General features: G+C 35.8%; 2 protein-coding genes and 1 non-coding gene across 3 annotated transcripts; 2 read left to right on the top strand and 1 right to left on the bottom strand.

Moving 5' to 3' along the window:
- The first annotated feature begins 3984 nt into the window (after positions 1-3984).
- LOC142636590 (nuclear transport factor 2B) lies at positions 3985-5355 on the top strand. Its single transcript, XM_075810855.1, has 2 exons — positions 3985-4391; positions 5114-5355. The coding sequence occupies exons 1-2, from the start codon at positions 4089-4091 to the stop codon at positions 5186-5188; spliced, it is 378 nt and encodes a 125-aa protein (XP_075666970.1). The 5' UTR covers positions 3985-4088; the 3' UTR covers positions 5189-5355.
- A 9790-nt stretch (positions 5356-15145) lies between these two features.
- On the bottom strand, positions 15146-15254 carry LOC142637720 (small nucleolar RNA R71). Its single transcript, XR_012844846.1, has one exon. It is a non-coding gene; the product is annotated as a small nucleolar RNA R71 (small nucleolar RNA).
- Positions 15255-16482: 1228 nt separating this feature from the next.
- Positions 16483-17598, top strand: LOC142635695 (uncharacterized). Its single transcript, XM_075809815.1, has 2 exons — positions 16483-17305; positions 17408-17598. The coding sequence occupies exons 1-2, from the start codon at positions 16483-16485 to the stop codon at positions 17596-17598; spliced, it is 1014 nt and encodes a 337-aa protein (XP_075665930.1).
- Positions 17599-25171: the final 7573 nt, after the last annotated feature.

The raw sequence follows: 25171 nt of genomic DNA, 5'->3' as shown, positions 1-25171 counted from the left end.
TGATATATATTTGATAATTGGGGGAGAGTAAAGGAAAGGGAAAGTATTTTTATTCTTACCATTATGCTCCTTTGTTTAAGTAAAGAGTTATTAAAAACTTTCCTTTCTTCCCAAATATGTCCATATTTGGGTGAAAAGGAAATCCCTCAAATAGGGGTATATTTTTCCCTGCTGATCTTGTCATTTCCTTACTTTAGATTCTCCCGAACTCGAGAAAAAACCGCTTCTCCCCAATACACAAAAAAGGAAAAAAAAAATCGGTATAGTATTTTCTATTCCTTTACTTTCCACCCAAATCCCTTCTCCCAGATGCACCCTAAGGGATGGATTTCTCCTTTGGTTTCTCACATACACACACACACACACACACACAAAAAAGGAAAAAAAAAAATTGGTATAGTATTTTCTATTCCTTTACTTTCCACCCAAGTGCCTTTGGCAGTGCTTATTTGTTTAAAGGTGAGACAAAAAGTGGCTTTAAGCAAATAATTTATTTGCTTAAAGTCACTTTTTATCTCACCTTTTAGCAAACAAGTTAAGCCAAATGCACTTCCCTTCCTTTTGTATTTATGATGAGTATAGTAAGTTTGGAAAATGAAAAGAGAACTGTTTTCTTTTCATTTTTCTCCTTCTTTCTTTTTTCTTTTTTTTTTGGGGGGGTTGGTGGGGAGGTTAGTCTGAGAATAGAGTTCTGGGTGATTGGTTATGCGTCTGAGTTCAGATTTCAGTTTATATTGAATTTGAGGTAGTAAACCCAATCTGTAGGACAGGCTTGGAAGATAATTGAGACTTGATCAAGGTCAAAAGAAAAAAGAAAAAGAGATTATTTCATCTTTAAAGCATGTAGTGAAAGAGGAAATTCCTGGAAACTCTCCTTTACCTAGTTAGTGCCCATCTTTATTTAAGCTCTTCTATGGTCTAAAATTTGGAGGTTATAGAGTATTACTTTGGATAGAATAGAATGAAGGAAAATAGTATGTGTGTTTGATCCTGATTAGTTTGTTGAGGATTCATAGCAAACTCGAAAAATTTTGGTACAAAGGCTTGGTTGTTTTTGTTGATGGTTTGTAATTTATCTTGTAGTATTGTAACTGTTTCTGGAGGAGGCTGCAGTAACATAAGGAACTTCATTGGGTATGAACCTTTGATTCCTTAGAGGTTTATGAGTTTTGAAAGGCATCTTACCTGCCCTAATCTGTGTTCTTAGGGAAGGCCTTATTCCAAAAATTTTTGAAGTTCCTTGTTCTAAGAAATAGCCATCCCTTCTAGCTTGTGTTCAGCAAAGTATGTTTCATGACAGAGATCTTTTTCTTAGCAGAATTAGAAGGAATTTCAGTGTAGGTGATTAGAATAACAGAATCAAGTTCATGGTGTGGCCATGTTGGCCCAAACATGTTCTTGATGAAGTTTTCTATCTTGTTTATCAAAACGGTATTAAATTTGAAGACGAGTGCTGAACATGTTTGGTCCTTAGAAGGTTTGCAACAAGTGAAGTTGATATCTACTTGTTTTCTATCTACTTAAATTATGGGTCATTTGTAATGTGTATCCTAAAAACAAAATTTTACAATTAACACCTTAAGTTGAGATTAATTTATAATGTCATCCACCATCTAATTTAGAGGCCGTTTGGATAGAACTTATTGCTGAAAACTGAAAACTGAAAACACTGTAGCAAAATAATTTTTTAATGGGTAAAAAACACTGTTCACTCTTTTTTTACTGTTTATATGCCTTGGTGCACTGTTCATGTCCCATGAACAGTGCACCAAGCGCTGGTCTTTAAAAAAAAAAAACGCAGACGCATGAAGGAAAACGGGGATCCAAACGGGCAATTAGTATCCAAATTATTAGATTAGTGGGTACATTAATCTTAAATCAGGGTGTTGATGACAAAATATTTGTAGCACATTGCAAATACCTTGATAATTTAATTTAGACACTGATTTGACGGTAGCGTGGACATTGCAGATTTATGTTGAATTAAACTGTTGATTGCAGAATTATGAATTTTTAATGTGTATTTTGCAAATGCCCCTTTAATTTAGGTGAATAGATATAGTTAACTCTTAAATTTACATCCAAGGAAAGTGAGATGCTACAGCCTGAGTTTTAAAACCCGCAAATGAGACACTAAAGGAATGATAGGAATATTTCAATTGTTTTACTTGAATTGGTTTTTCAGACGACTGGTTATGATATAATTGTGTTAGAACAAGAAGGACTTGGAGACATTATAACAATTTGTATGCCCTTTCGGCTAAGTAAAAAGATAATCTTTTGTTAGACTTAGACCCATAACATGATGTGTCTACGAATGTGGGCTTGTGAACCTTGGGCAAACACAAGAATTCAGTATAGAAAACTGGTAAAAAGGAGACATAATTATAACCTGGGTTGGGGAAGGGGTTCGTTTTTTTTGTTTTTTTTTTTTGAGCAAAGGGTTCGTTTCTTTATGACTACGTAATGGGACCATGGGTTTGTCTCTTTCTTTCTACTTCTGATTATTGGTTTTATTAGTGCTCTTTTCCCTTTCAAATTGGGGAGCTTCAATCTGGATGGACATGCAAGAGGACGTTGGATTAAAATAAATTGCCAACATTTTTGTTGTTGTTCATAATTTGATTGTTACAACGGAAAATAAAAGATCTGAATACTGAATGTCTCCATTGAAAATGCTAAATGGTGTCAATCAATTGAGTTATAAGGCTTTTGGCATAAATTACTAAGTCAATATTTACTGCAGAATTACCAGCAAAATGTTTTTTGCTTGTGGGCAGAATTATGAATGAGGATTTGTTTTCATGGCCGAACGAGTCAAACTACAAAGGCCCGTGTTGTGTAGCTTAATTTTATTTAGTTGTAAATTGTGCCTCATGTTTATTGGACCGTCTCACTCACGCTTTTGACGCATCAAGCACTAGGCATATTCTTTTCTTCTGGAGTTTGTTTTGCTTTCTCAGCTTTAGCCGATTTTTTTTTTTTTTTTTACCCTTTTGGTTTTTTGGAGAAATGACTATATCTAGGAGCACTTTGAGCATCTAACTATTCTTTTGAACGTGAATAGTTCCGGTATCACACACACTTGGCTATTACAAAAAGAAATCAGATAATCCCAAAAAATTGGTTAAAGGTTTTAGACTTCAGACTTCATGGATATCGCAAAATTTGTAGGATTCGCTCTCTAGGGATTTAAGAAATGGGTTTTTTGTTTTTTGGACCTCGAACTAATTAATAATTATTGTGAAGATTCACAATTGCAAAAAGTGATATAAATGGTGAAAAGTTACGCCACTACATATCATATGATAACAAAAAATTTCTAAGGAAAAACAAAAGTTTATGAGAACGCTACAGTTAAAAAAAAAAAACCTTGTATATATTTTGGGGCAATTTCAATAAACCAGATCCATTATGAGCTAGTCGTTAATATTTGGGTAGACATAAGTGACTACATCTCTTTCTTCGTTTCTACATGTTGGCCTTTTAAAGCTATTTATTCCTGATCCTAAAAATGGAAATTGACTGTACTAGGCATAAAATGGTAGGAGGATATATTCCATACTCAAAAAGCTTTCGGCAAAAACAAGCTGCGACCCACTAAAATAAAACTGCATTTTCAATCTCTCCCTCATCTAGAAATCCCCCAATACTCTCTCAATAGGTCTTTTCTTTTTGTATAGCATATGATCCACATAATTTTTTACTAAAAATCACAGAAGCTAATGGAAAAAAGCTCATTTGGACGGCTGGAAAGAAGCTTTGAAGTGAGGTGGCCTCAACCTATTTCAGTTTTATGCTTTACAGGCTTTTTACTATTTCAATTCTAAAAAACCTTTGCGTATAAACTCAGCGCTGCCGATTCTCCCACCTTGACATTACGCAATTACCCTAGTAACCTCTCTTTCATCATAGCACCTTTTATATAAGCAAAATGCAAGAGGGCATAGTAGTCATCTAGTGCTTCACATTTTCCCTTTTTAGTGCATTAGCTCACATGCTACGTACTTTATTCCATTTTTCTCATCCCTTATATATCATGCTTTGAGAGTAGAGGAAGAGGAAACTTGATCATAGAGAGGGAGAGAATGGAAGAACAGGTTGAGATGGTGGGCAGGGCGTTTGTGGATCATTACTACCACCTCTTTGACAATGATAGAGCTGCTCTATCTTCTCTCTACCAGCCAACCTCTATGCTGACCTTTGAGGGCCAAAAGATAGTAGGTGTGGATGAGATATCTTCTAAGCTTAATCAATTGCCATTTGATCAATCCAAACACTTGATTAGCACCATTGATTCCCAGCCTTCGTCCTCCTCCGGTGGCATTATGGTCTTCGTCAGTGGCAGTCTTCAGTTGCCTGGAGAGGAGCACCAGCTAAGATTTAGCCAGGTTATTCTTTGCATCTCTCTCTCTCTCTCTCAACACACACATACACATAAATTTTTTCATTTAAGAATGTATTGGTATTGTCCATAATATCTACCACATACCAATTTGTTGTCCTTTGAAGGAGCTCAAGTCAAGAATTTATATTTAAAATGACTAAAGTATAGGTTAAGAGCCTTGTGGCTCAATGACATTGTCTAGTTCTTTCATGGAGTGGAACTTGGGTTTGAATCCCTCTCCTCTACTTTTTGTAAGATAAAAGGGGAGGGGGAGGATGAGGACTGTCAACTAACATATTAATACTTTAGTTAAGACAAACTCAAAATATAACAAGTTCAAAATAATGAATGGTCATATAAGTTATACATCCACACAAATTTCAAAATCATTTTTAATTCTATAGTCAATTGGCTAAAATGCCCTAATACAATATTTTTATTGGTCAAATCTCCAACTAAGTTTAAAAAATTAAAAAAAAAAAAAGTGGGGTGGGGAGGGGTTCATGGAAGTTGGGTAATCTTGTTGGTAGCCAATGCTAAGTTGGTTTTACAAGTTATATAGTGTTGAACACTCGTCACATTATGTTGAAACTTGGTACGAGATTATATATATATATATATATATATATAAAAAGAAGCAAATGCATTATTTTGAAGTGTTTTGCTCATGTATGTTGCCATCGATTAGAAATCTGATTACTCCTTTCAAATGTCATAATTATGCAGATGTTTCACTTGATTCCTACACCACAAGGAAGCTTCTTTGTGCAGAATGACATCTTCCGCCTCAATTATGGATAATTATTATTTTTTCTTTTCTCACTGAATAATAATGTTTTTATTGAAACAAAGGAGAAGGGACAGCCCAATCTCCATCCACAGCCTTCAATCAGAGAGGGTGAAAGAGATGGATAATTGTTTGATCAATATTGTTTGTCTTGAAGGATAATTGTGATTTACGATCCCAATTGTTAATTTTTATAAACTTTTCTATCATTTTAATTCTTGGCTAGTCCAACTTTATAATTTATTAACAAGATCTCTTACTTAACTAGGATGAAATCGGAAGTTCATCCTTCATGGCCAAAGAATGATTTTTTCCCCCCATAATAAAAAAAGAAGGAATTTTCCTTTTTGAATTTAAGAATAAAAAATATAATAAAAATGACAAGATATTAAATAATTATTTCTTAATACATGTCTCAAAGACTGGCCTAAAATAAGTCCATCTTATTATGTTTGAGGTTCTAATTAGATTAAGGTATATTAGAGTTACTAAAGTAACTTCACAAATCACAGCGAAGTTCTTACTTGTACTATTTTATCATCTATTTATAAAATTAATGATATGGCAAACTCTGAAGCAATATTTTAAATTTTAACTATAAATGGTTAGAACCGTATGAACTTCACGTTGAAGTTACTATCGGAACTTTTTTTTGGGCTACGTAAAAGAAGATTTTGCTCCAACTGGTTTTGAACCTAGGCCCATCCCATAGAGGAGCAAGACATGCAATCGGCCTAAAGGCTATTGGTGTAAATCTCTTTAAGTTATTTTAATACATATTCTATTAATTATACAATTCCTTCTTCTTTTTTCTCAACATTTTATACGTGTCTTTACCTAAAATACAAAGAATGCATGTTCAAATTAAAGTGGATTAGTATTTATAAAAAAAATAATAACAAAAGTTTTATTTTTTTATATACAAGATAGAAATTCTACTTTAACATAATCTAAGTGTATATGTGTGAAACTCTCTCCTGAAGACTTGAATCTCGGCTTTTACCTTTCATACCCCACAAACACTTATACTTGTAAAGAGATCATAACACTAAAAGTGTGCGGTGGTGATAATAAAAAAAATTAATTACTAGTACCTTTGAGTCCTCTTTTGAGGAGGAGTGTATTCATATTCGACTCTTCAACTTCTCCTATGAGTTGATTATTTTATGCATCCATTAACATATAATATCTATCTTATATGGCCAATCCCATATAAAAGGGATGTTGTATGCATCTATTTCACATTATGTCATCTCTTTCTTATGGGAAAAGCTTAATTTCTTATAACCCCCAAACAAAAAAAAAAAAAAAAAAGAGCTCCAAAAAAGGGTTTTTTTTTTTTTTTGAAAGGATGCTCCAAGTAAGTTCTTAATTGAATTATTTCTTTCTTTCTTATTTTTTTTTGGGTGGAGAAGCTAAGAAGTTCAAATATATATTGATTCCATTTATTATGGACAACAAACAAAATTACTCTGGCTTCAAAGAGAATAGGCCCTTTATATAATAATCATAATTCTTTTGGATTAAATTATAAATTGCACCCACTAATTTTAACATATTTGTTATAATCCAATCCTATTCATTTTTTTTTCTCCTTTTACTCTCATTCGTTTTCAATGTAATTCTTTTACCACCTCCATCCAATTCGAACCATTTAAGTCTAACCAAACTAATGTTGTCTTTTTAAGTAAAAAATATTATAAATAACAGAGATTCGACAAAACTAGATAATAGGACTAAATTGAAAATTAACGTATTACAATTAAAATATTGAATTTAAAAAAAAATTAAAAGGAATTAATTTTAAAAAGAAAGTCAAAGTTAAAAGGACTTTTTGCTTCTCCTTTGGGTGGGAGAAGGGGAGAGATGTTGAATGGTTTTTGCCTTTTACTCATAAGTTTATTGGCGTGATGATGTTATAAAATTAATTCACATTGTTCATCATTGATCCGCAATCCACAATCTCTGTTGTGCATATTTTATTAATAAAGCTAGTGATACAAGATATTTTACAATATTTTTCATAAATGTTGATATGACTTGTTACAAATGGTGTATTGCAAAAGTGATGTTAACAATGAACCCATTTGAAAGTGTTGTTAGTTGTTACTCTAATCATATAATTTATCACCTTAACTAACCATAAAAAGAAGGTTATAAAGTATTTGTGTCTCTAACGTGACTCTTATTCATAATTAGTCTACCCTATATTTGTTCTCTATAAAAATTCAACAAAAGAAAGAAAGGAAAAAAATAATATAAAAAACAAAAACAGACAAAAACAAACAAACAAAACAAAGATCACCATGCATATTTATTAGACAAAAGTGACTCCAAAAGTATTCATGACCAACTACTTAATAGAGAATATGTAGTCGTAAAGGGTTTTACCGTGAATGTAGGCTTTTAGGACACTTCTGTGTTTACTCTCTCTTTTATGCTTTTGCTTATTACTCAATCATCCAACAACTTTAAAACTCATGATGTCACTACACTTAACTTATAAATCAAGGCACATGATAAAATGAAGTCTCAAAATTTTGAATCATAACTTTTTTTGTAGATTTACTACAAAGAAATTAGTTTTTATTTTTTGAAAGGCACAAAGGATTAGATATTCATCTTGTCTTATTAAGAATATTGGCATAAGAAAATTTTTAATCATTTTTCATTATACGAGAGGTTTAAGGTCCGATCTTGTTTGCATTATGAACTTTAAAAATGTGAGAGGACCACGTTAACATTATGAGTTTAAGATATAATATAAGTCTACAATCCATTGTTTGTTAATACATATCTAGTAATGATTATACATTCAACACTTTTAAGATTACAATTTCATTTTTATAAAAACAAATATCAACCTAACATGAATTTTATACTAACTAAGAGCATCCACAACGTATAGGCGAAATGGCAAATGCAAACCCAATTTCCCATTTAACCCCAAAAACATCACTCCATTGAATATTGTAAAAGCCAAGAATTGTAAATATTTTTACAATCCGGCTACAGTGTCATTCTAAATGTAGAATGTACTGTAGCTTAATGGTAAATAAAAATAATATTATTTAATTCTCTCTCTCCTCCTTTTTATTAAAAAATTCCAACACTTTCTCTCTCTCTCTCTCTCTCTCTCTCTCTCTCTCTCTCTCGTTATTTCTCTGCTCTCTGCCTTCTCTCTCTGCTCTCTTCCTTCTCTCTACAGACCCAAAACCCATAGCCACCACACCACGGCGAGCCACCACACCACAACAGATCGGCCTCTTGCTACCATTTGCCTTTTCGCGCAACTTCTCCTGATTCTTCTCTTCACCTTCTTCCCAATCGTCTTCTTCCAATTCAGAATCAACAATTACGGTATCGCCATAAGGAATCTCCAGCTTTCTCTTTGTCGAGCCTTCCATGGAAATTTGGGCTTCTTCGTCTTTGTTCTCTTCCACCGCCGTTTCTTCAATAATTTCAGTATCTTGATGGGTCTGAGTTTGCCGTGGGTCTGAGTGGCGATTGGGTGTGCTTGCCGTGGGTCCGAGTTTGCCGGGGTAAATCTGGGATTTGCTCACCGTGGGTTTGCCGCCATGGGTTTGGGATTTGCTTGCCGTAGGTTTGCACTTGCTCACCGTGGGTCTGTTTTTTTTTTTTTTTTTTTTTTTTGGTGGTGGGTTTTGTTCACAGTGATGCTCATCAGTGGTGGTGGTGGTGCAATGGGTTGTGGTTAAGGTTTGTGTTCACGGTGGTTGCTGGGTATGTGGTGTGGGTTGGTTTCAAGTTCGATGGTTCATTGTGTTTTGGGTTTCTTGTTTTGATCGGCGAGTGGAATGGGTTTCTTGTTTTGATTTTGGGTTTCTTGTGTTTGATTGACGAGTGATTTGGGTTTTTCTTGTTTTGATTTTGGACTGAGAAGGTTGACTGAGAAGGTGGACGGTGGTGGTGGTGTGACTGAGAAGGTGAACGGTCGTGGTGGTGTGACTGAGAAGGTTGACAGAGGAAGAGAAATAGAGAACAGAGAGAGAATTGAGAAATATTTTTATACTGTTATTTTTATATTATTTTAATGTGTAGTATGGTAAAATAGAAGTTTGGATGTTGGTGAATTGAAAAATGGTATTGTATAATTGATAAAGTGATTTTTAAGATGGTAAAATATGATAGAATTAGAAAAAATGAATGTGGATGCTCTAATAAAGAATTTAACCATATCTGTCAACGCTAAAACTAATATGACATTAAATTAATTTTTTACAAGAGCTATATCATAACTAAAATTATGGTGTTTAAGACATTGTAAATAACATATCTTCTCTTTCAGCTAACTCTAAACCAAGATCAAAAAAATGAACTTGGATAATCCTCAAGCTCTAAAATAGTTTACAACTTCTAGACACCAAAGATTAGGCCTTAAAAAAAACCTATACATCCACTATGGGTTTGAGTAATATTGTTTTTAATTTTTATAATTAGCCTGATAAATGTCAACTTACTTGTTAAGTTTTATACATAATTTAAAAGATCTAAAAAGGCTACAAATATAATAATTTAGAATTATTATTTTTTAATATAAAACTTAAACAAAAAAAAAATCATAAAAATAAACATAACTAGGAAAATGAATATTTTTTTATTTGATCCCACAAACGTATGTTATTTTTTTATTCAAAAAAGTTGGAAAAATAGAATTTTCAATTTCAACATTTGAATTTTTAAAGCTATTCATACCCCTTTCTCCTTTGTTTTTAAGATACAAATAATTTTATTACTATTTATAAAATAGAAGATTAAGTTTCAAAGTTTCTAAGCTCAAAACAAGTTTTAGTATCTAACGATAATCTGGCCTTATTTTTATTTTTATATTAGATGTCTATATTTTTTTAATAATTTATTATTCTAACATGTAGGATGCTTTTGAATGAGAAAAAGAAGAAGATATTTTTGTAATCTTCTGCAGAATTCAACTTAAAGAAATGGGCTACTAGCGGTAACCATTGGCCAAATTAGTCAAAATCTTGTAGGCTACAAGCTCATGTCATATGTGACTCCTAAATTAACAGATTACTTTGTGATACTATTGGTAATCACACTTGTGACTTCATTTATAAGTATTTTTATAATGCACAGATATACATGGAAAAAAAAAATTCTACATTTCAATATTAATAATAATTACAAATTTGTTTTTCCTTAATTACATTACCAGCGTGCCCAGTTTTTTTATTAGAGAAGTCAATTACTTACTCAGTGTGATTCGCTTGTGGTTGAGTTTTGTTTCATCCACAATCAATTTAATCACTTTCTTTGATAATTAAGCTTCGTGTTGCCAATGGTCTAGGTTTTTAGTTCTAGGTTCACAAATCGATACCTTTACACAGCGTCGTTACCAATGGTCTAAGTCTTTAGTTATTGGTACCCTAATTGGCATCTATACACAGCACTATTGCTAATGGTTTACGCTTTTAGATATTAGTCTACTTACTCAACGTTCTTTTGCAGTTGTGTATTCTTTTTACTTATATTTTTGGTTATTGAATCCAAACAAATGCCAAAGGACATAGTTAAACCAAAAAAAAAAAAAAAAGGTGGAATGAGTACATGCCACACCAATGCAATAACAGCAAAGTGCTAGAATATTTAATGTTATGTTGTAATTTTTTTTTTTTTTAAAATCTACCTTTCATCACAATGTAATTTGAATTTAGTAAAATAATAATAATAATAATTTATTTTATTAAACTTTTTATATTTATTGGTGTTCCTTGCATGTAATCAGGATATTAAATAACTAATAAATGCAAATTATTTTTTTTTAAATTTTTTATACACAATTTAAAAGATCTAAACAAACAATGAATATATTAATTAAGAAATATTATTTTCTAAATATAAAAATTAATCAAAACATCATAACATTAAACATAAACATGAAAATAAATATTTTTGTTTTATTTGATCCACAAACATATGTTATTTTTTATTCAAATAGAAAAAATAGGAAAATTTGAAAAATTTCAAACCAACATTTGAATTTTTTAGGCTATTCATACTTCCTTTATTATTTATTTATTTTTATGTACAAATACATTTACAACTATTTATGCTAGGGAAGTCAAATTATATGACATATGCTAAAATCAATTGCATCAATAGTCACTGAGCTGCCATGTTGCAACTATTATGTATAATGCTCACTTGGGTGACTTTGGCTTTGGCCAAGCCCTAGATAATGAAAGGAACTCCAATAATGATAAACTAGGATTAGATGGAGTTCCAGTCATCTAGTGTTGCACATTTTTCACTTTTGTGCCTTAGCCCACATTCTGGGTACTTAATTCCATTTTTCTCTTCCCTTTTAATTTAATGCTCTAAGAGTAGAGAGTAAGAGGAAACTTGATTATAGAGAGGGAGAGAATGGAAGAACAAGTTGAGATGGTGGGCAAGGCATTTGTGGATCATTACTACCATCTCTTTGACAATGATATAGCTGCTCTATCTTCTCTCTACCTGCCAATTACCTCTATGCTGACCTTTGAGGGCTAGATGATAGTAGGTGTGGATGATATATCTTCTAAACTTAATCAACTATCATTTGATCAATTCAAACATTTGATCAGCACCATTGACTGACAGTCTCGTCCTCCTAGGATGCATCATGGTCCATAACATTTACCACATACAAACCCATTGTCCTTACTAGGTTGCCAGAGTTGACGAATGAAATATTTACAAGGTAGGTAGAAGAGAAAATAAAGAACAAGGACTATTTGTGTCATGCATCTTACATACAAAGTCCACACATCTAAAGTAATTTGCTCCATTTAATGCAACCTTAACGACTATACTAAATGCATTTGTTAACAAAAACCAATGACGAAATAAGAATTACCTAAGAAATTAAGTGTATATAGATAGAAAATTTTCACAATTTAAGCCGTTAGCATTAGTCGGACAATTAAAAATACTTTCCAATAGCACCTCTTTTCGCTAAGGTGGTGACCAGACTACTAGTTACTAAGTGATGGACAATTCTCGAATTATATTGAAACTTGGTATATGATTATTGTATAAAATCATGTGAATATCTATTAGGACATATGTGATTAATGTTAGGAACATATGTCAACATTTTATTTAATTGGCTAATTCTTTGACAAAACGCATTTTACCTGCAATTTACTAGATTTAGGATGTGCTTAATGCTTCAAGAAATAAGGTTTCAAGTTCAAGTGTTAAAGCCATGTAAATCTGTTCAAGAATCAAGTGAAGAAGTGTTGTTCATTAAAACTCGACAGCTAGATTGATAGCTAGTATCTATCGAGATTTAAAAAGCTGTTTCAGCCCGTGACTCGATAGCTACTCAATAGATAGAGTATTTGTCGAGATTTATGAAAAACAGATTATTAGTTCTGATTTTCATCCAATCCGTGAGTATATATTTGAGCTTTCTTTTCTCTCAACCCTAAACATATATAATGATTATTTTAAGGACCGTCACAGGTGGTACAGTTGCACAAGAGCACAAAAGAGTAAAATTGCACAAGTGTGAAGAAGAGTAACTGGAAACCTAGTTTGCCCTAGTTCATCTTGAAGAAGTTGCTGTGTTTTTACACCGTAGGGTTTTGTAACCAAGCAAATTCTCGATCTTCATCGTGTGATGAATTGAAGAACTTTGCAGCCAACATCCTTCTCAAGTTGGTGATAAAGTCGCGTACTGGGATCCGGGCATCTATTGGTTAGTCACATACTGGGAGCCATGCAATACAAGGAGAGATTGTCACTACAGAACAAGTCCAATTGGTTATTGGGGTAAGAGTTCAACTGTAGGTTGGTATAAGGTATTGAGATTCCTTTACTTGTAACCACTTGTTTTGATAATAGTGGATTCTCGAGAGTGGTGACCTGATGTGCATTGATAATAGCTTAATTTTGCATATTTATATCATTGTTAGAAAGCATGATCATACTTATTTTGAGGTAATTCATGCATTTTATATTTGGTTTTGGAATAATGGTGAATAATCAATATTGTGCTTAATTGAATCTTATTGCATGAATTTATCTTTTGTAGGAGAATGGAATTAAATAAGTGGATTTGTGCAAAGAAGAAAGCTAATGGACTTTACTTTTACAAGGGCCATGTTGAAGTTAGAGAAGACCAACCCAATTAAATTTAAGTCCAATTGGAGTAGGGAATCAAAGGAAATTTGCATCAAATCCAAGTTCAATTCGGATTAGGATTCCAGCCTGCACATTAGTTAGTATTTTTGGCATAACTTTCGGTTTAGATGTCCAATCTAGATGGTTCAAGATGGGATGGAAAGTTAACTTAAAGGGATACAACTTTTTAGTTTACCAAAAGTCCTAATTATAACGTTAAATGGGCCAAAATCATCGGTTAAATGAAGCCTAAAAATCTGGAATTTTCTCCAAACGGGAATTCAACTTGTAATAGGATTCCTTGACCTATTTAAAGGCTTTTTAGGGCAAAATTCAAGGGGGGCTAGTGCTAGGGCTGGGGGCTGAACATAGAGAGTGTGGCTACTTCTTTAGTTTTCTTCCATGACAGTTAGTTTTATTTTATTTGTCTAGTTTAATGTTTAGTATTTTATTCTTGTGTTTTATTTTAATTACTATGAGTAGCTAAATTTATAATTAGGATTGATGATAAAACCTTGTTAAGGATTATTAGTAATATTTATGTGATTTGATTTTTCCCACAATAGTTGTTCTTTAATGATTTAAATTGTTCTTGCTTCATATCAATTGACTAAGATGAGATTCTAGATATGAGTTCAATCATGTTTTTCTCATGATTTAGGATTTGTCTTAATTAATTGAATGCTTGGTTTATTAATTCTTGATTATAAAATTGGATATCGCTTGTGATTTATCTGTCAATGGATACAATTTATGATTTGATTTTTAGAATTAGATATATCTTGTGATTTGTTTGGCTATAAATACAATTGATGATTTGATTGTATACTTAAGAAGCGAAGAAGAACATGCTTTTAATTTTTAAAATTAGGATTTTAATGAGAATATTTTCCATGATAGCAAGATTGATTTCTAGATTATCATGTAGTAGTTGGGAAAAATTAATGATCATAAATATATGCTGATATGACTTACAAGACGGATTCCAAAACCTTAATTCCTTTCCCTTGATTGTTTACATCTTTTTATTGCTTTATATCTTTTACTTAGTTTAACTATTTGCTTAATTTGACTATTTGCTTAGTTTATTTAATTTCAAAACAACCAATTTTTATTAAACTAGATTAGGATTAATTTGGTTAAGATTTAATTAATTTTCCTACATTCATTCAAGTCCCTATGGGTTCGACCTCGTTCTTGTCAATCTATACTTCGGTACGGTTCGTACACTTGCGAGTATTTTAAAATTTCACAACAAGTTTTTGGTGCCGTTGCCGGGGACTTGGTTAGGAAAATAAATTAAGTCTTAATTGAATTTTTTCTTCTACTAGTTGTAGTTAAATTTTATTTTATTTAAAAAAAAATTATTTCTTTGTGCATGGTGTGTGAGAACTTGGATACGTGATAAAGATAATCGTCTTGTTAGTTTTGATTATTCATCTACAATGGGAGAAACAGGAGATGTTCAAAAACTCTTAGGGAGTTGTTCTCACCCATAACCACCAACCCTCCATCTTGCATAGTATTGCCTGCGACCACTGCTGCACATTTTGAGTTAAAGCCACAGATAATCCATCTTCTGCCTACTTTTCATGGATTGGGTAGAGAAGATTCTTATATGCATGTGAAGGATTTTCTTGAGATTTGTGCTACTTGTAAGTTCCAAAATTTCACTGATGACTCTGTTCGCTTGTGTTTATTCCTTTTTTCCTTGAAAGATAAGGCAAAAGCATGGCTTAATTCTTTGTCACCTGGATCTATCACTTCATGGGAACTATTGGTCACAAAATTCCTCTCTAAATTTTTACCAATGGCCAAGACCAATGCTTTGAGGAGAGAAATTGCAGATTTTTATCAGGATGAACAAGAGAAATTTTATGAGAGTTGGGAGAGATTTAAGGACTTGATCTTAAAGTGTCCCCATCATGGTTTTGAAACATGGAGACTAGTACAATATTTTTATAATGGTTTGACTCAAGCAAATCGTAACATGATTGAGTCCATGAATGGTGGTGGATTTTTGAGTCTTGTAGATGATGAGGCATACAAATTTCTTGAGAATTTTTCTGAAAGTTCACAGCAATTGGATTTTTCCAACCGTAAAGAGAGATCAGGCCCTGCAATTAAGAAAGGAGGATTGTATGAAGTCAATGAAGATTTAGACATAAAAGTTAGGTTGGACAATCTCACTCATAAGATTGAGGCTTTAGCTTTAGGTAGAGGGATGAATTCTGTCAATCAAGTTCAAAGTGAAACATGTTCTATTTGTGCAAGTCCTACGCATACAACACAAATGTGTCCTTACACAGTTGGGTACCTTGATTTTTATACTGAGCAAGCAAATGCACTGAATAATTATGGAAAACCATTTGCTAGTCCATTTTCAGAGACATATAATCCAAATTGGAGGAACCATCCTAATTTCTCATGGAGGCAAAATCAGCCTCCCACAAATGTAGGTGGACAACAAGTGCATCAACAAAGTCAATTTCGTCCACCTACTCAAGCATATCCTCCCATTCCTCAATCAACACCTCAGTTTGTAGCACCACCAAGACAACAATCATCTTTGAAGGAGTCTCTCAAAACTTTCATGCAATCAACTAGTCAAGCCATTCAAGAGATGAAAAGTTCCACCCATTTAAATACTCAAGCTATTTCAAAGTTGGAAAATCAAATTGGCCAGTTAGCAACCCAAGTTGGAGAGAGGGAAAAAGGAAAGTTTCCTAGTCAACCTATACCTAACCCAAAAGGACAGTATGCCATCAATGGTTCTTCTAGTTCTCCTCATGGACAAGAACATGTTTAGTCTATTACTACCTTTAGGTCTAGTAAGCAAGTTGATAATCAAGTGAAAATGCCAGAAGTGGAGAACGATGAAAATATTGTGTTAAAGGAAAAAGATACTCATAGTTCACATGATGATCATGGAGAAAAGAAGGACAACCCAGCCTCCATTCCAATTCAGGATCTTAGTTCCCCCCTTGATAAGAGGCTTGTTCCTAAAGCTCCATTTCCTCAAAGGTTAATCAGTCCTCAGAAAAGTGCACAATTTGGAGACATTTTAGAGGTTTTTAAGCAAGTGCAAATAAACATTCCATTTCTTGATGCAATTCAGTAAGTTCCTGCTTATGCCAAGTTTCTAAAAGATCTTGTGACAATGAAGAGAAAGACAAATGTCCCTAAAAATGCATTTTTGACTGAGCAAGTCAGTTCAATCATTCAGAATAAATATCCAGTAAAATGTAAGGACCCAAGATCTCCTATAATTTCATGCAAGATTGGGGATCGCCTCATTGAACGAGCTTTGCTAGATTTGGGGGCAAGTGTGAACTTAATGCCATATTCAGTTTATTTACAGCTAGGTTTGGGGGAGTTAAAACCAACAACCATGACACTTCAATTAGCTGATAGGTCTGTGAAAATCCCTAGAGGTATTGTTGAGGATGTGCTGATTAAGGTAGATGCATTCTATTTTCCTATTGATTTTGTTGTGTTAGACACTGAGCCTACTCTAAATGCCAATACACAAATCCATGTCATTTTGGGTTGCCTTTTCTTAGCCACATCCAATGCTTTGATCAATTGTCGAAGTGGTGTGATGAAGATTTCTTTTGGAAATATGACTGTTGAGCTTAATATCTTTGACATAAGTAAGCAAGTACCAGATAATGAGAATATATGTGAGGTTAACATGATTGGGAACCTAGTCCATGATACTCTCATACAATCAAGTTGTGAGGATCCCCTAAAGGATTGCTTAACCCTTTTTTATTGCAATTTGGATATTGAAAAATCAATTGAGGAAGTCAATGCATTGTTGGATTCTATTCCTATCTTAAGTACTGATAGTTGGCAACCAAAAGTGGTCCCTTTTCCACTTTCTTCATCTCCACTCCTATCTACTGTAGAACCACCAAAGTTGGATGACTTATGGGAACACCAATTGTTAAGTATACTTCAAGAACACAAAGAAGTTATAGGTTGGTAAATTGCTGATATTAAGGGTATTAGTTCCTCTGTGGTTATGCAAAGAATTCACTTGGAAGACACTACAAAAGCTTTCCAACATGTTTTTGATCCAGGCAAGTTACGATCTCGATGGACTGATCTAATCATAGTTCGCACTGTTTATCCCCATGGTGCTATTAAGATTGAGAATCCTAAAAATGGTGATATGTTTAAAGTTAATGGCCAACGTTTGAAACCATTTTTAGAACTTGAGCCTCCAGAAGTTGAAGAAGTCCTCTTGGATGATCCTGTTTATCAGGATTGATCCCAGTTGTGTTTATTAGGTTTGCAATTTTTTTTTTCTTTCTTTTTCTTGTTCATTTTCTGTTTTTAGATTAATATTTTTGTCTATTTTCTTGTTTAGTTTTATTCTTTTTTGTTCTAGCTGATATTTGACAGAAATTAAAATTTATAACAATCAGCTTGATTAAGGTACGTCACCTCCTTCTCCTTACCTTACTTGTTTCTACTTGGTTCTCATGTTGCATATTAATTTTTTGCTCTCTTTTCATTCAAGACATATAATTGAGAGTATCATTTTTAACATTGAGGACAATGTTTGGTTTAGGTTTGGGGGGGATGTATATAGATTTCTATCTTTCTGTTGTGTTTTGTTTAGTCTAAAAAAAAAAAAAATCTTTTGCCTAGCTTGAGGTCTATGTTTTGAGTTTGTTATACTACTTCTACTTAAATAATTTCAGTACTTTCATACTCAATTCATTGCACATGCACGTAGCCACTCAGACACAACTTGTTGTTGAAGGATAAAAATGATTAGAAAATCTTGATGATAACAATGTGGAGACTATAACCCTTGTGAGTTTTGAGCCAATCATTATTTTTTGAGGGCAATTTATTGTTTCTAATCTTAAAGTTTATTTAGAAGTGCATAACATGTTTCCTTTGTTGTAGTCTCATTGTTCTTTCTTTTGGCCAAGAAAAAAAAATCTAATTTTATGCCACACTTGAATCTTTTGAAGTTATTGATGTTGAATGAACTATACTAGTCTTTGAGAGATGAGATTGGGCCATTTTTGTGTACTTTGAGCCATATATGTGTTTTTCTTTTTCTTTCTTGATACATTATCGCTAGTTACCTCGTTGAGCCTTTTAATTAGTCTTTCTTTCTTAAAGCCCTTATTCATAGTGTTTCAAGATAGAATTTGATCAGTTTGTTTCAATATGGTGGTTTGTGTGAGAATTCAAAGAAGGAAGAAAAAAGAAGTCAAAGAAAAAAAAAATTCAAGAACAAGGAAAAAAGAAAAAAAGAGGAAAAGTGTCAAAAAGAAGAAAATAAAAAGGGTTTTTATCAAATTTTGAGAAGCAAGATGTAAGGAAGGAGTACTACTTTGAAGAGGATGAGTTGAAAAAAAAATGTTGAATGAAAATTCCAAAAAGTGATAACATTCCAACTATTTTGAAAACACTTCTTATATTTACCTTCACCCATTTTTATTTCATTTCCTTTGCTTTTACCTTACATTGCGTCCTAATAAAGTCCTTATTTGATCTTGAAGATTATGTAGTTCAGATATTGATATGGTTGAGAAGAAAATGGTGTGGTATAAATATTTTTGGCATCCTTTCATGAGACTACTTGTTCTTTCTTGATTAAGCATTTTTCATGTGATTTATATGTGAGGTATTTGATTTTGCTTACATTATTCTGCTCACATATGTTGTTGAGAGTGTTACACCCCATTTCAGAGTGATTTCATTTGTTGAGTGATAACACCGGAAAGATTTGAGTTGAAGCATACTTTCAAATAGAGATTTGAGTCAAGTTTATTCTAAAACTAAGAGTATGTTTGGGTTGGCTACCACTTTTCACTCACATTGAGTTTTGATGGCATGAGAAATTTCTTTAGCATTTGTAGTGTTTTTGAACTTGAACTAATCCTCTTTGCAAAAGGCAATTGAAAAAAAAATGTTTGATTTTCTTTGTTTTGTTTATTTTAGTATTCATTCTCAGAATTTTGTGGGTATATTCCCTGCAAACCCTCACAAGACTACAACTCGTCCACTAGTGTAAGCTACGTGATGAAGCAATATCTCGTCGGTTGGCTGGGATTCGTCCAGATGGCTCCTGGCAGTACTCTGACGACCCTGCGGGAGCAAGAAATTATTCAAGTGGTCACTGGTGTGGTGCTTGCCACAACGCCTCCGATGATAAAGTCAGTACGAAAGAAGATAATAATCGAAATATCAAGAATAAAAATGATTCAGGTTGTGATGCTGTCTTTTTGTACCTTGTATTGGTGTTGTGAGGGTTTTATATACCCTTGGGGATTATAGCCGTTGGAGTGTTAATGACTCCCTGATAACGTCTCTGGTGGAGTTATGGACTTTAATGCGTTCCCATCGGTTCGTCCAGCTGGTCTTGTAACGGTTGGAGCTTTATTGGCAGCACTGAATGGCATTAATTCTTTTTGATGATGCGGATACTGGTCATGTTCGTCTGTGAAGGCAGCTTCGTCTATACTTATATTCGTCAGTACCATCAGATGCCCCCCGAGCTTCATGGTGGTCAGTGACGATCATGGAAGCCGAACAGTTTTTTTTTTTTGTTGCCCTTTGGGATTTCGTGCCGCATTGAATGCGTTATGGCAGCGTTACGTGGGTTGTGGCCACGTGGCGTGATGTGGTTGGAAAGGGACTGACCCTTGGGTTTCCCGCCGATTTTCAGTTTTCACCTCTATTTGGTTTTTAAACTCCTTTCTTTGTACTTTACTTTTCATTTTCTTTCAAACTTCAGTTCTTCTCCTCTAAGCACCCTCTTCGTATATTTCTTTGCTTCTTTCCGAGTTTGGTTGTTTGCTTGGCTGTTGGGCTTCTCGCTTCTTCGAGGTAAGCTTTTTCTTCCTCTCCCTTCCTCTTTTTTCCTTCTTCGCAAGTATCTGATTTTTGGTTTTTTTTTTTTTGTTTCTTGGTTCTTTCTATGTTTTTGTTTATTTCTCCCCTCTTTTTTTGTGGGAATTTTAGTATTTTTCTTTTTAGACTGGGAGTTCATGGTCAGTAATTTAGAGGTTAGGGAAGCTTGTCCTTCAATTTCTTTTCTCTTTGCTCGCTTAGGGGGGTCTTTAGGCGCTTTTCCCAATTTAAGGGGTTTTGTTTCTGAGGGCAGCAGCTTAGGTGTTGTTTTGGGTGATTTATTTACATTGCTCCGAGAGTCGGTCGATTGGTTTGAAGGCTTGGTGAAGAAGCTGCAGTTGATGTCTGAGGTTAGGTCTAGTGACCTCGATACTGGATTGTCGTCTAGCGACGACCCTATGGAGGGAGATACAGCCGTCTCGACTTTTAGAGAGGTTAGGGCTTTTCATGCCCTCGTGGAGCCGTGCGGGTTAGATTCCGACGCCGTCAGTCGGTTTAGGGATAGGTTTCAGTTTCCAGAGCGGGTCCGTGTTCGTCGCCCCACTGACGACGATAGGGCTTGCCAGTTTTTCCCCGGTGAAGTGTGCTTCTACGAGGCCGCTTTCACTTGTGGACTTAGGCTTCCTGTCCACCCGTTTGTGATGGAGCTCCTGGCATATCTGGGTATTGCCCCTGGGCAGCTTATGCCCAATTCGTGGAGAATAGTGGTCAACTGTATGGAAATATGGTTGGCCGCTAACGGGGATATGATTAAGGTAAACAAGCTCGTTTATTTATACCGTCTAAAAGAGTCCAAAGAGTACGAGTATTACGAGCTAGTACCTTGGGAGAGAAGAACCAGGATCATCAAGGGCTTACCTTCGTCCTTCAGGTACTAGAAGTCCAGATTTGTGTTTGTGTCTGGGGACGATTTTAAGACTCCCTCTAGCCAGGACTGGCGTGAGATCCCCAGGTTGCTTCGTCGGTGGGGAACCCCGACCTTAGGTGCGTCAGTCTCCTTTCTCGGTCTTTTTTTTATTTTTTATTTTGAGGTTATTGTTACTAACTTTCTTCGTTCTGGTGCAGTTAAACGAAGACCAAAGTTGAAAAGTAGGTACAAGGAGCGCGTCGAGGCGGCCATCACGTATTCCTAGTCCATTGAAAACTGGGATGATTTGGTAGACCCGAGGACACTCGCTTTCTACAACCTCGGCCCCGATCCATCTCCCTACGTCTTGCGGAGCCTTGATATCGAGGGAAAGAAGAGTAAGCTTTTGAGTTCGTCAGGCTCGACCCTGTGGCTGTACATATTTGACTTGCTCTTTCTCTTATAAAATTTATCCCTTTCGCAGAGATGACGACGAAATTCAACAAGGGTATGTATGAAAAAATGAGGTCTAAGAAAGATGAACCCTTGTCGAACCTTGGGAAGAAGGTGGTTCGTGTGAAAGGCAAAGTCTCTTCTGTCACTCCGACGGCCTCGACCACACCTGTGGTTTCGGGTGCCGAGACGACGAGGACGGCTTCTCCGGCCACTTTGGTAGAAGAAATCCCGACACCTGCTTCCAAGAGGCCTCGTACATCGGACAGAGGAAAGGAGGCTGCCTGTTCGTCCACTATTTGGGACGACGAGAGATTGGCGACAGATCGGGCTCATGGGGTCGTGAATGCTGAGGACCTAAAGGTGCTCTCAGGTTTGACCCCAAGTGAGTTGATGGGTCGTCACATCAATAAGCTCGTCCAGGTAACCTGTTTGTTTTACATGACGCATCTACATATATGCCCCCCTTTTTCTTATTTATTCCTTCGCACGTCTCCTTTTTTTTTTTTTTAGGTGTTGGGGGAAGCCGTCCATTTTTCAGCGGAGTATCCGGCTCAGGAAGCTAAGGTCGAGTCCTCGCTTTCTCGGATCAAAGTCTTGGAGATGGAGAACTTGAAGCTGAAGAGGGACCTGATAGCTGCGATGGAGGACGTTCACCAATACAAGGACGAGGTCAAAAAGCTGGGTGACGATCTTAAGGTTGAGCAGCAGCTGGTTCTGGAAAAGGACGAGCAACTCACAGCTGCGAAGGAAAAAATTAAGGTCGTCGCCTCTAGGGCCATCGAGGGCTTCCAGCAGACCGAGGAGTACAACTCCGTGCTCTTCAGCTGGTATTTTAAGGGGTTTGAGCTCTTGAGGAGGTATTGCATCAAGCATCCTTCCGGGGTAGATTTGGAGGCGCTGGATATGGAGGAGGTCGACAAGGAGATTTCTGCTGACGAGGCCGCCCAAGCCGCCGCCGCCCAAGCTCCTGGGGACGTTCCTGATGCTCGCGTCATCGATGCCCCTGCCCTCGATGCCCCAGCTGAAGACGATGCCGATCCGGATGTTTGAACCTGTTATTAAGAAGTTTCTTTCTTTTTTTTTTTTTTTGGTGTGCCTGACATGTTTTTAAGGCTCAATTTCCAGGACAACTAAAAAATTTTCATGTGTATTTTTAGCCCAGTGTTTATGGGTTTTTTTTTTATGAACAGTGGCCTTTGGTTTTTAGGCTTTTATAATATCGTATCTACTTGGACATGTTCTCCTGTATGTCAATTTTTTGCATTCGTCATCAATGTATGTTCATCCGGTGGGAACGTTATTGCTTAAGCTTTCCTCTGTACTTAGGCATTTTTTGTTTATTCCTTCGTCAGTAATGTACATCCGTCGATGCGGAATCTTATTACTTAGGCATTTTTTTTTTGTTTTTGCCTTCGTCAGTAATGTACATCCGTCGATGCGGAATCTTATTACTTAGGCATTTTTTTTTATGCCTTCGTCAGTAATTTATATCCGTCGATGCGGAATCTTATTACTTAGGCAAATTTTTTTGTTTATGCCTTCGTCAGTAATGTACATCCGTCGATGCGGAATCTTATTACTTAGGCATTTTTTTTATACCTTCGTCAGTAATATACATCTGTCGATGCAGAATCTTATTACTTAGGCAATTTTTTTTGTTTATGCCTTCATCAGTAATGTACATCCGTTGATGCGGAATCTTATTACTTAGGTTTTTTTTTTTTTTTTTTTGCCTTCGTCAGTAATGTACATCCGTTGATGCGGAATCTTATTACTTAGGCATTTTTTTATTTTTGCCTTCGTCAGTAATGTACATCTGTCGATGCGGAATCTTATTACTTAGGCTTTTTTTTTTTTTTGCCTTCGTCAGTAATGTACATCCGTCGATGCGGAATCTTATTACTTTGGCATTTTTTGTTTTTTTTTTTTGGGTCTCCGGACTTGGTACCTGTATGAACACATTATTTGAACCATCATTTCATTAATTTTGACGAATTGGTACATTCTCGATTTACATCTGTGGGTGGTACTTCTTCAAGTGTTCTATGTTCCAAGGTCGCGGGAGTTTCTGTCCGTCTAGGGCCTCCAAATGATAGCTACCTTGTCGAGAGTAGTGCACGACTTTGTAAGGTCCTTCCCAAGTGGGACCGAGTTTCCCGTGGGCGGAGTTTCTAGTTGCAGTCGTCACTTTACGTAAGACGAGGTCGCCAATTTCTAGTCTTCTGAGCCTGACCCTTTTGTTATAGTATTCAGTCATCTTCTTCTGGTACTTCATCGTCATGTTCGAGGCTTTGTCCCTTATCTCGTCTAAGCAATCCAGATTGATTCGAAGCTGGTCGTCGTTGTTCTCCTCGCGGAATACTTCTCGCCTGGTGCTGGCCATACCCACCTCGACTGGGATTACTGCTTCAGTGCCATAAGTAAGCCTGAAAGGCGTCTCTCCCGTGGGGGTTCTTGCTGTTGTTCTGTAGGCCCACAAGACATTGTGCAATTCCTCTGGCCACGAGCCCTTAGCTTCGTCTAGTCGTGCCTTGATGATTCTGAGCAGCGTTCGATTAGTTACTTCTGTTTGCCCGTTAGACTGTGGGTGCCCAGGTGACGAGAACTTATTCTTGATACCCAGCCCTGAGCAAAAGTCTCTAAATCCCTGGCTGTCGAACTGTCGGCCATTATCTGAAATGATCATTTGCGGAATCCCGAACCTGCAAATTATATTTCTCCACACGAAGTACGGGTTCTCGCCTCTGTGATCGTTGCTATTGCTTCTACTTCGACCCATTTAGTGAAGTAGTCAATAGCGACGAGCAAGAATCGTACCTGTCCTTTTCCAAGGGGTAATGGGCCGACGATATCGATCCCCCATTGTGCGAATGGCCAGGGTGAGGTAATCGTTGTCATCTTTTCTGCTGGCAGCCTCTAGACGTTCCCGAACCTCTGGCACTTATCGCACCTCTTGACGAGCTCTGTAGCGTCTGCCTGCATAGTTGGCCAGAAATATCCTGCTCTAATAACTTTGCTTACCAAGGATCTAGGCCTGGCATGGTCTCCGCAAATCCCTTCATGGATTTCGTGGAGGATGTACTTAGCTTCTTCCTCGTCGATACACTTCAAATAAGGCAAGGAGAACCCTCTTTTGTATAAGGTATCATTCAAAATTGTAAATCTAGCTGCCCGTGCTTTAATCTTCCTGGCCTCCACTGAGTCATGAGGGAGATGCCCGTCTTGAAGGTATGAGACGATCGGTGCCATCCAACCACCTATGTTCTGGATGGAGAATACTGGAACTTCCTCGATGCTAGGGTATTTCTGAATCTCCATGAGAATCTCATTGTTCGTTGGTTCTTCTTCAGATGAGGCCATTTTTGCGACCTCATCCGCCGCAGTATTCTGGTTTCTTGGGATCTGGACGAAATTCAACTTGTCGAACCCACGAGCTAAACGTTTAATCAGCTTGAGGTACTTCTGCATCCTCTCTTCCTTCGCCTCATACTCTTCCCTGATCTGCCCTATTGCTAGTTTCGAGTCGCTTTGTATAAGCAGGTTCTTAATCCCGAGGGCTTTGCCAAGTCTCAGTCCCATCAGTATGCCTTCGTACTCAGCCTCGTTGTTGGTTGCCGGGAATTTTAATTGGACTCCATATTGGAGTTTTTCTCCATCGGGGGTG

This window comes from Castanea sativa, chromosome 5, assembly GCF_040712315.1.
Source record: "Castanea sativa cultivar Marrone di Chiusa Pesio chromosome 5, ASM4071231v1".
Taxonomy (NCBI): Eukaryota; Viridiplantae; Streptophyta; class Magnoliopsida; order Fagales; family Fagaceae; genus Castanea; species Castanea sativa.
This window is presented reverse-complemented; position numbering and strand designations above follow the sequence as displayed.

Excerpts from the sequence above, each read along its gene's own strand:
- LOC142636590 (XM_075810855.1), top strand. The coding sequence starts at position 4,089 with ATGGAAGAACAGGTTGAGATGGTGGGCAGGGCGTTTGTGGATCATTAC. Across the intron at positions 4,392-5,113 it reads ACCAGCTAAGATTTAGCCAG|ATGTTTCACTTGATTCCTAC; the intron begins GTTATTCTTTGC and ends ATAATTATGCAG.
- LOC142635695 (XM_075809815.1), top strand. The coding sequence starts at position 16,483 with ATGAAGAGAAAGACAAATGTCCCTAAAAATGCATTTTTGACTGAGCAA. Across the intron at positions 17,306-17,407 it reads AGAACACAAAGAAGTTATAG|GCAAGTTACGATCTCGATGG; the intron begins GTTGGTAAATTG and ends TTTTTGATCCAG.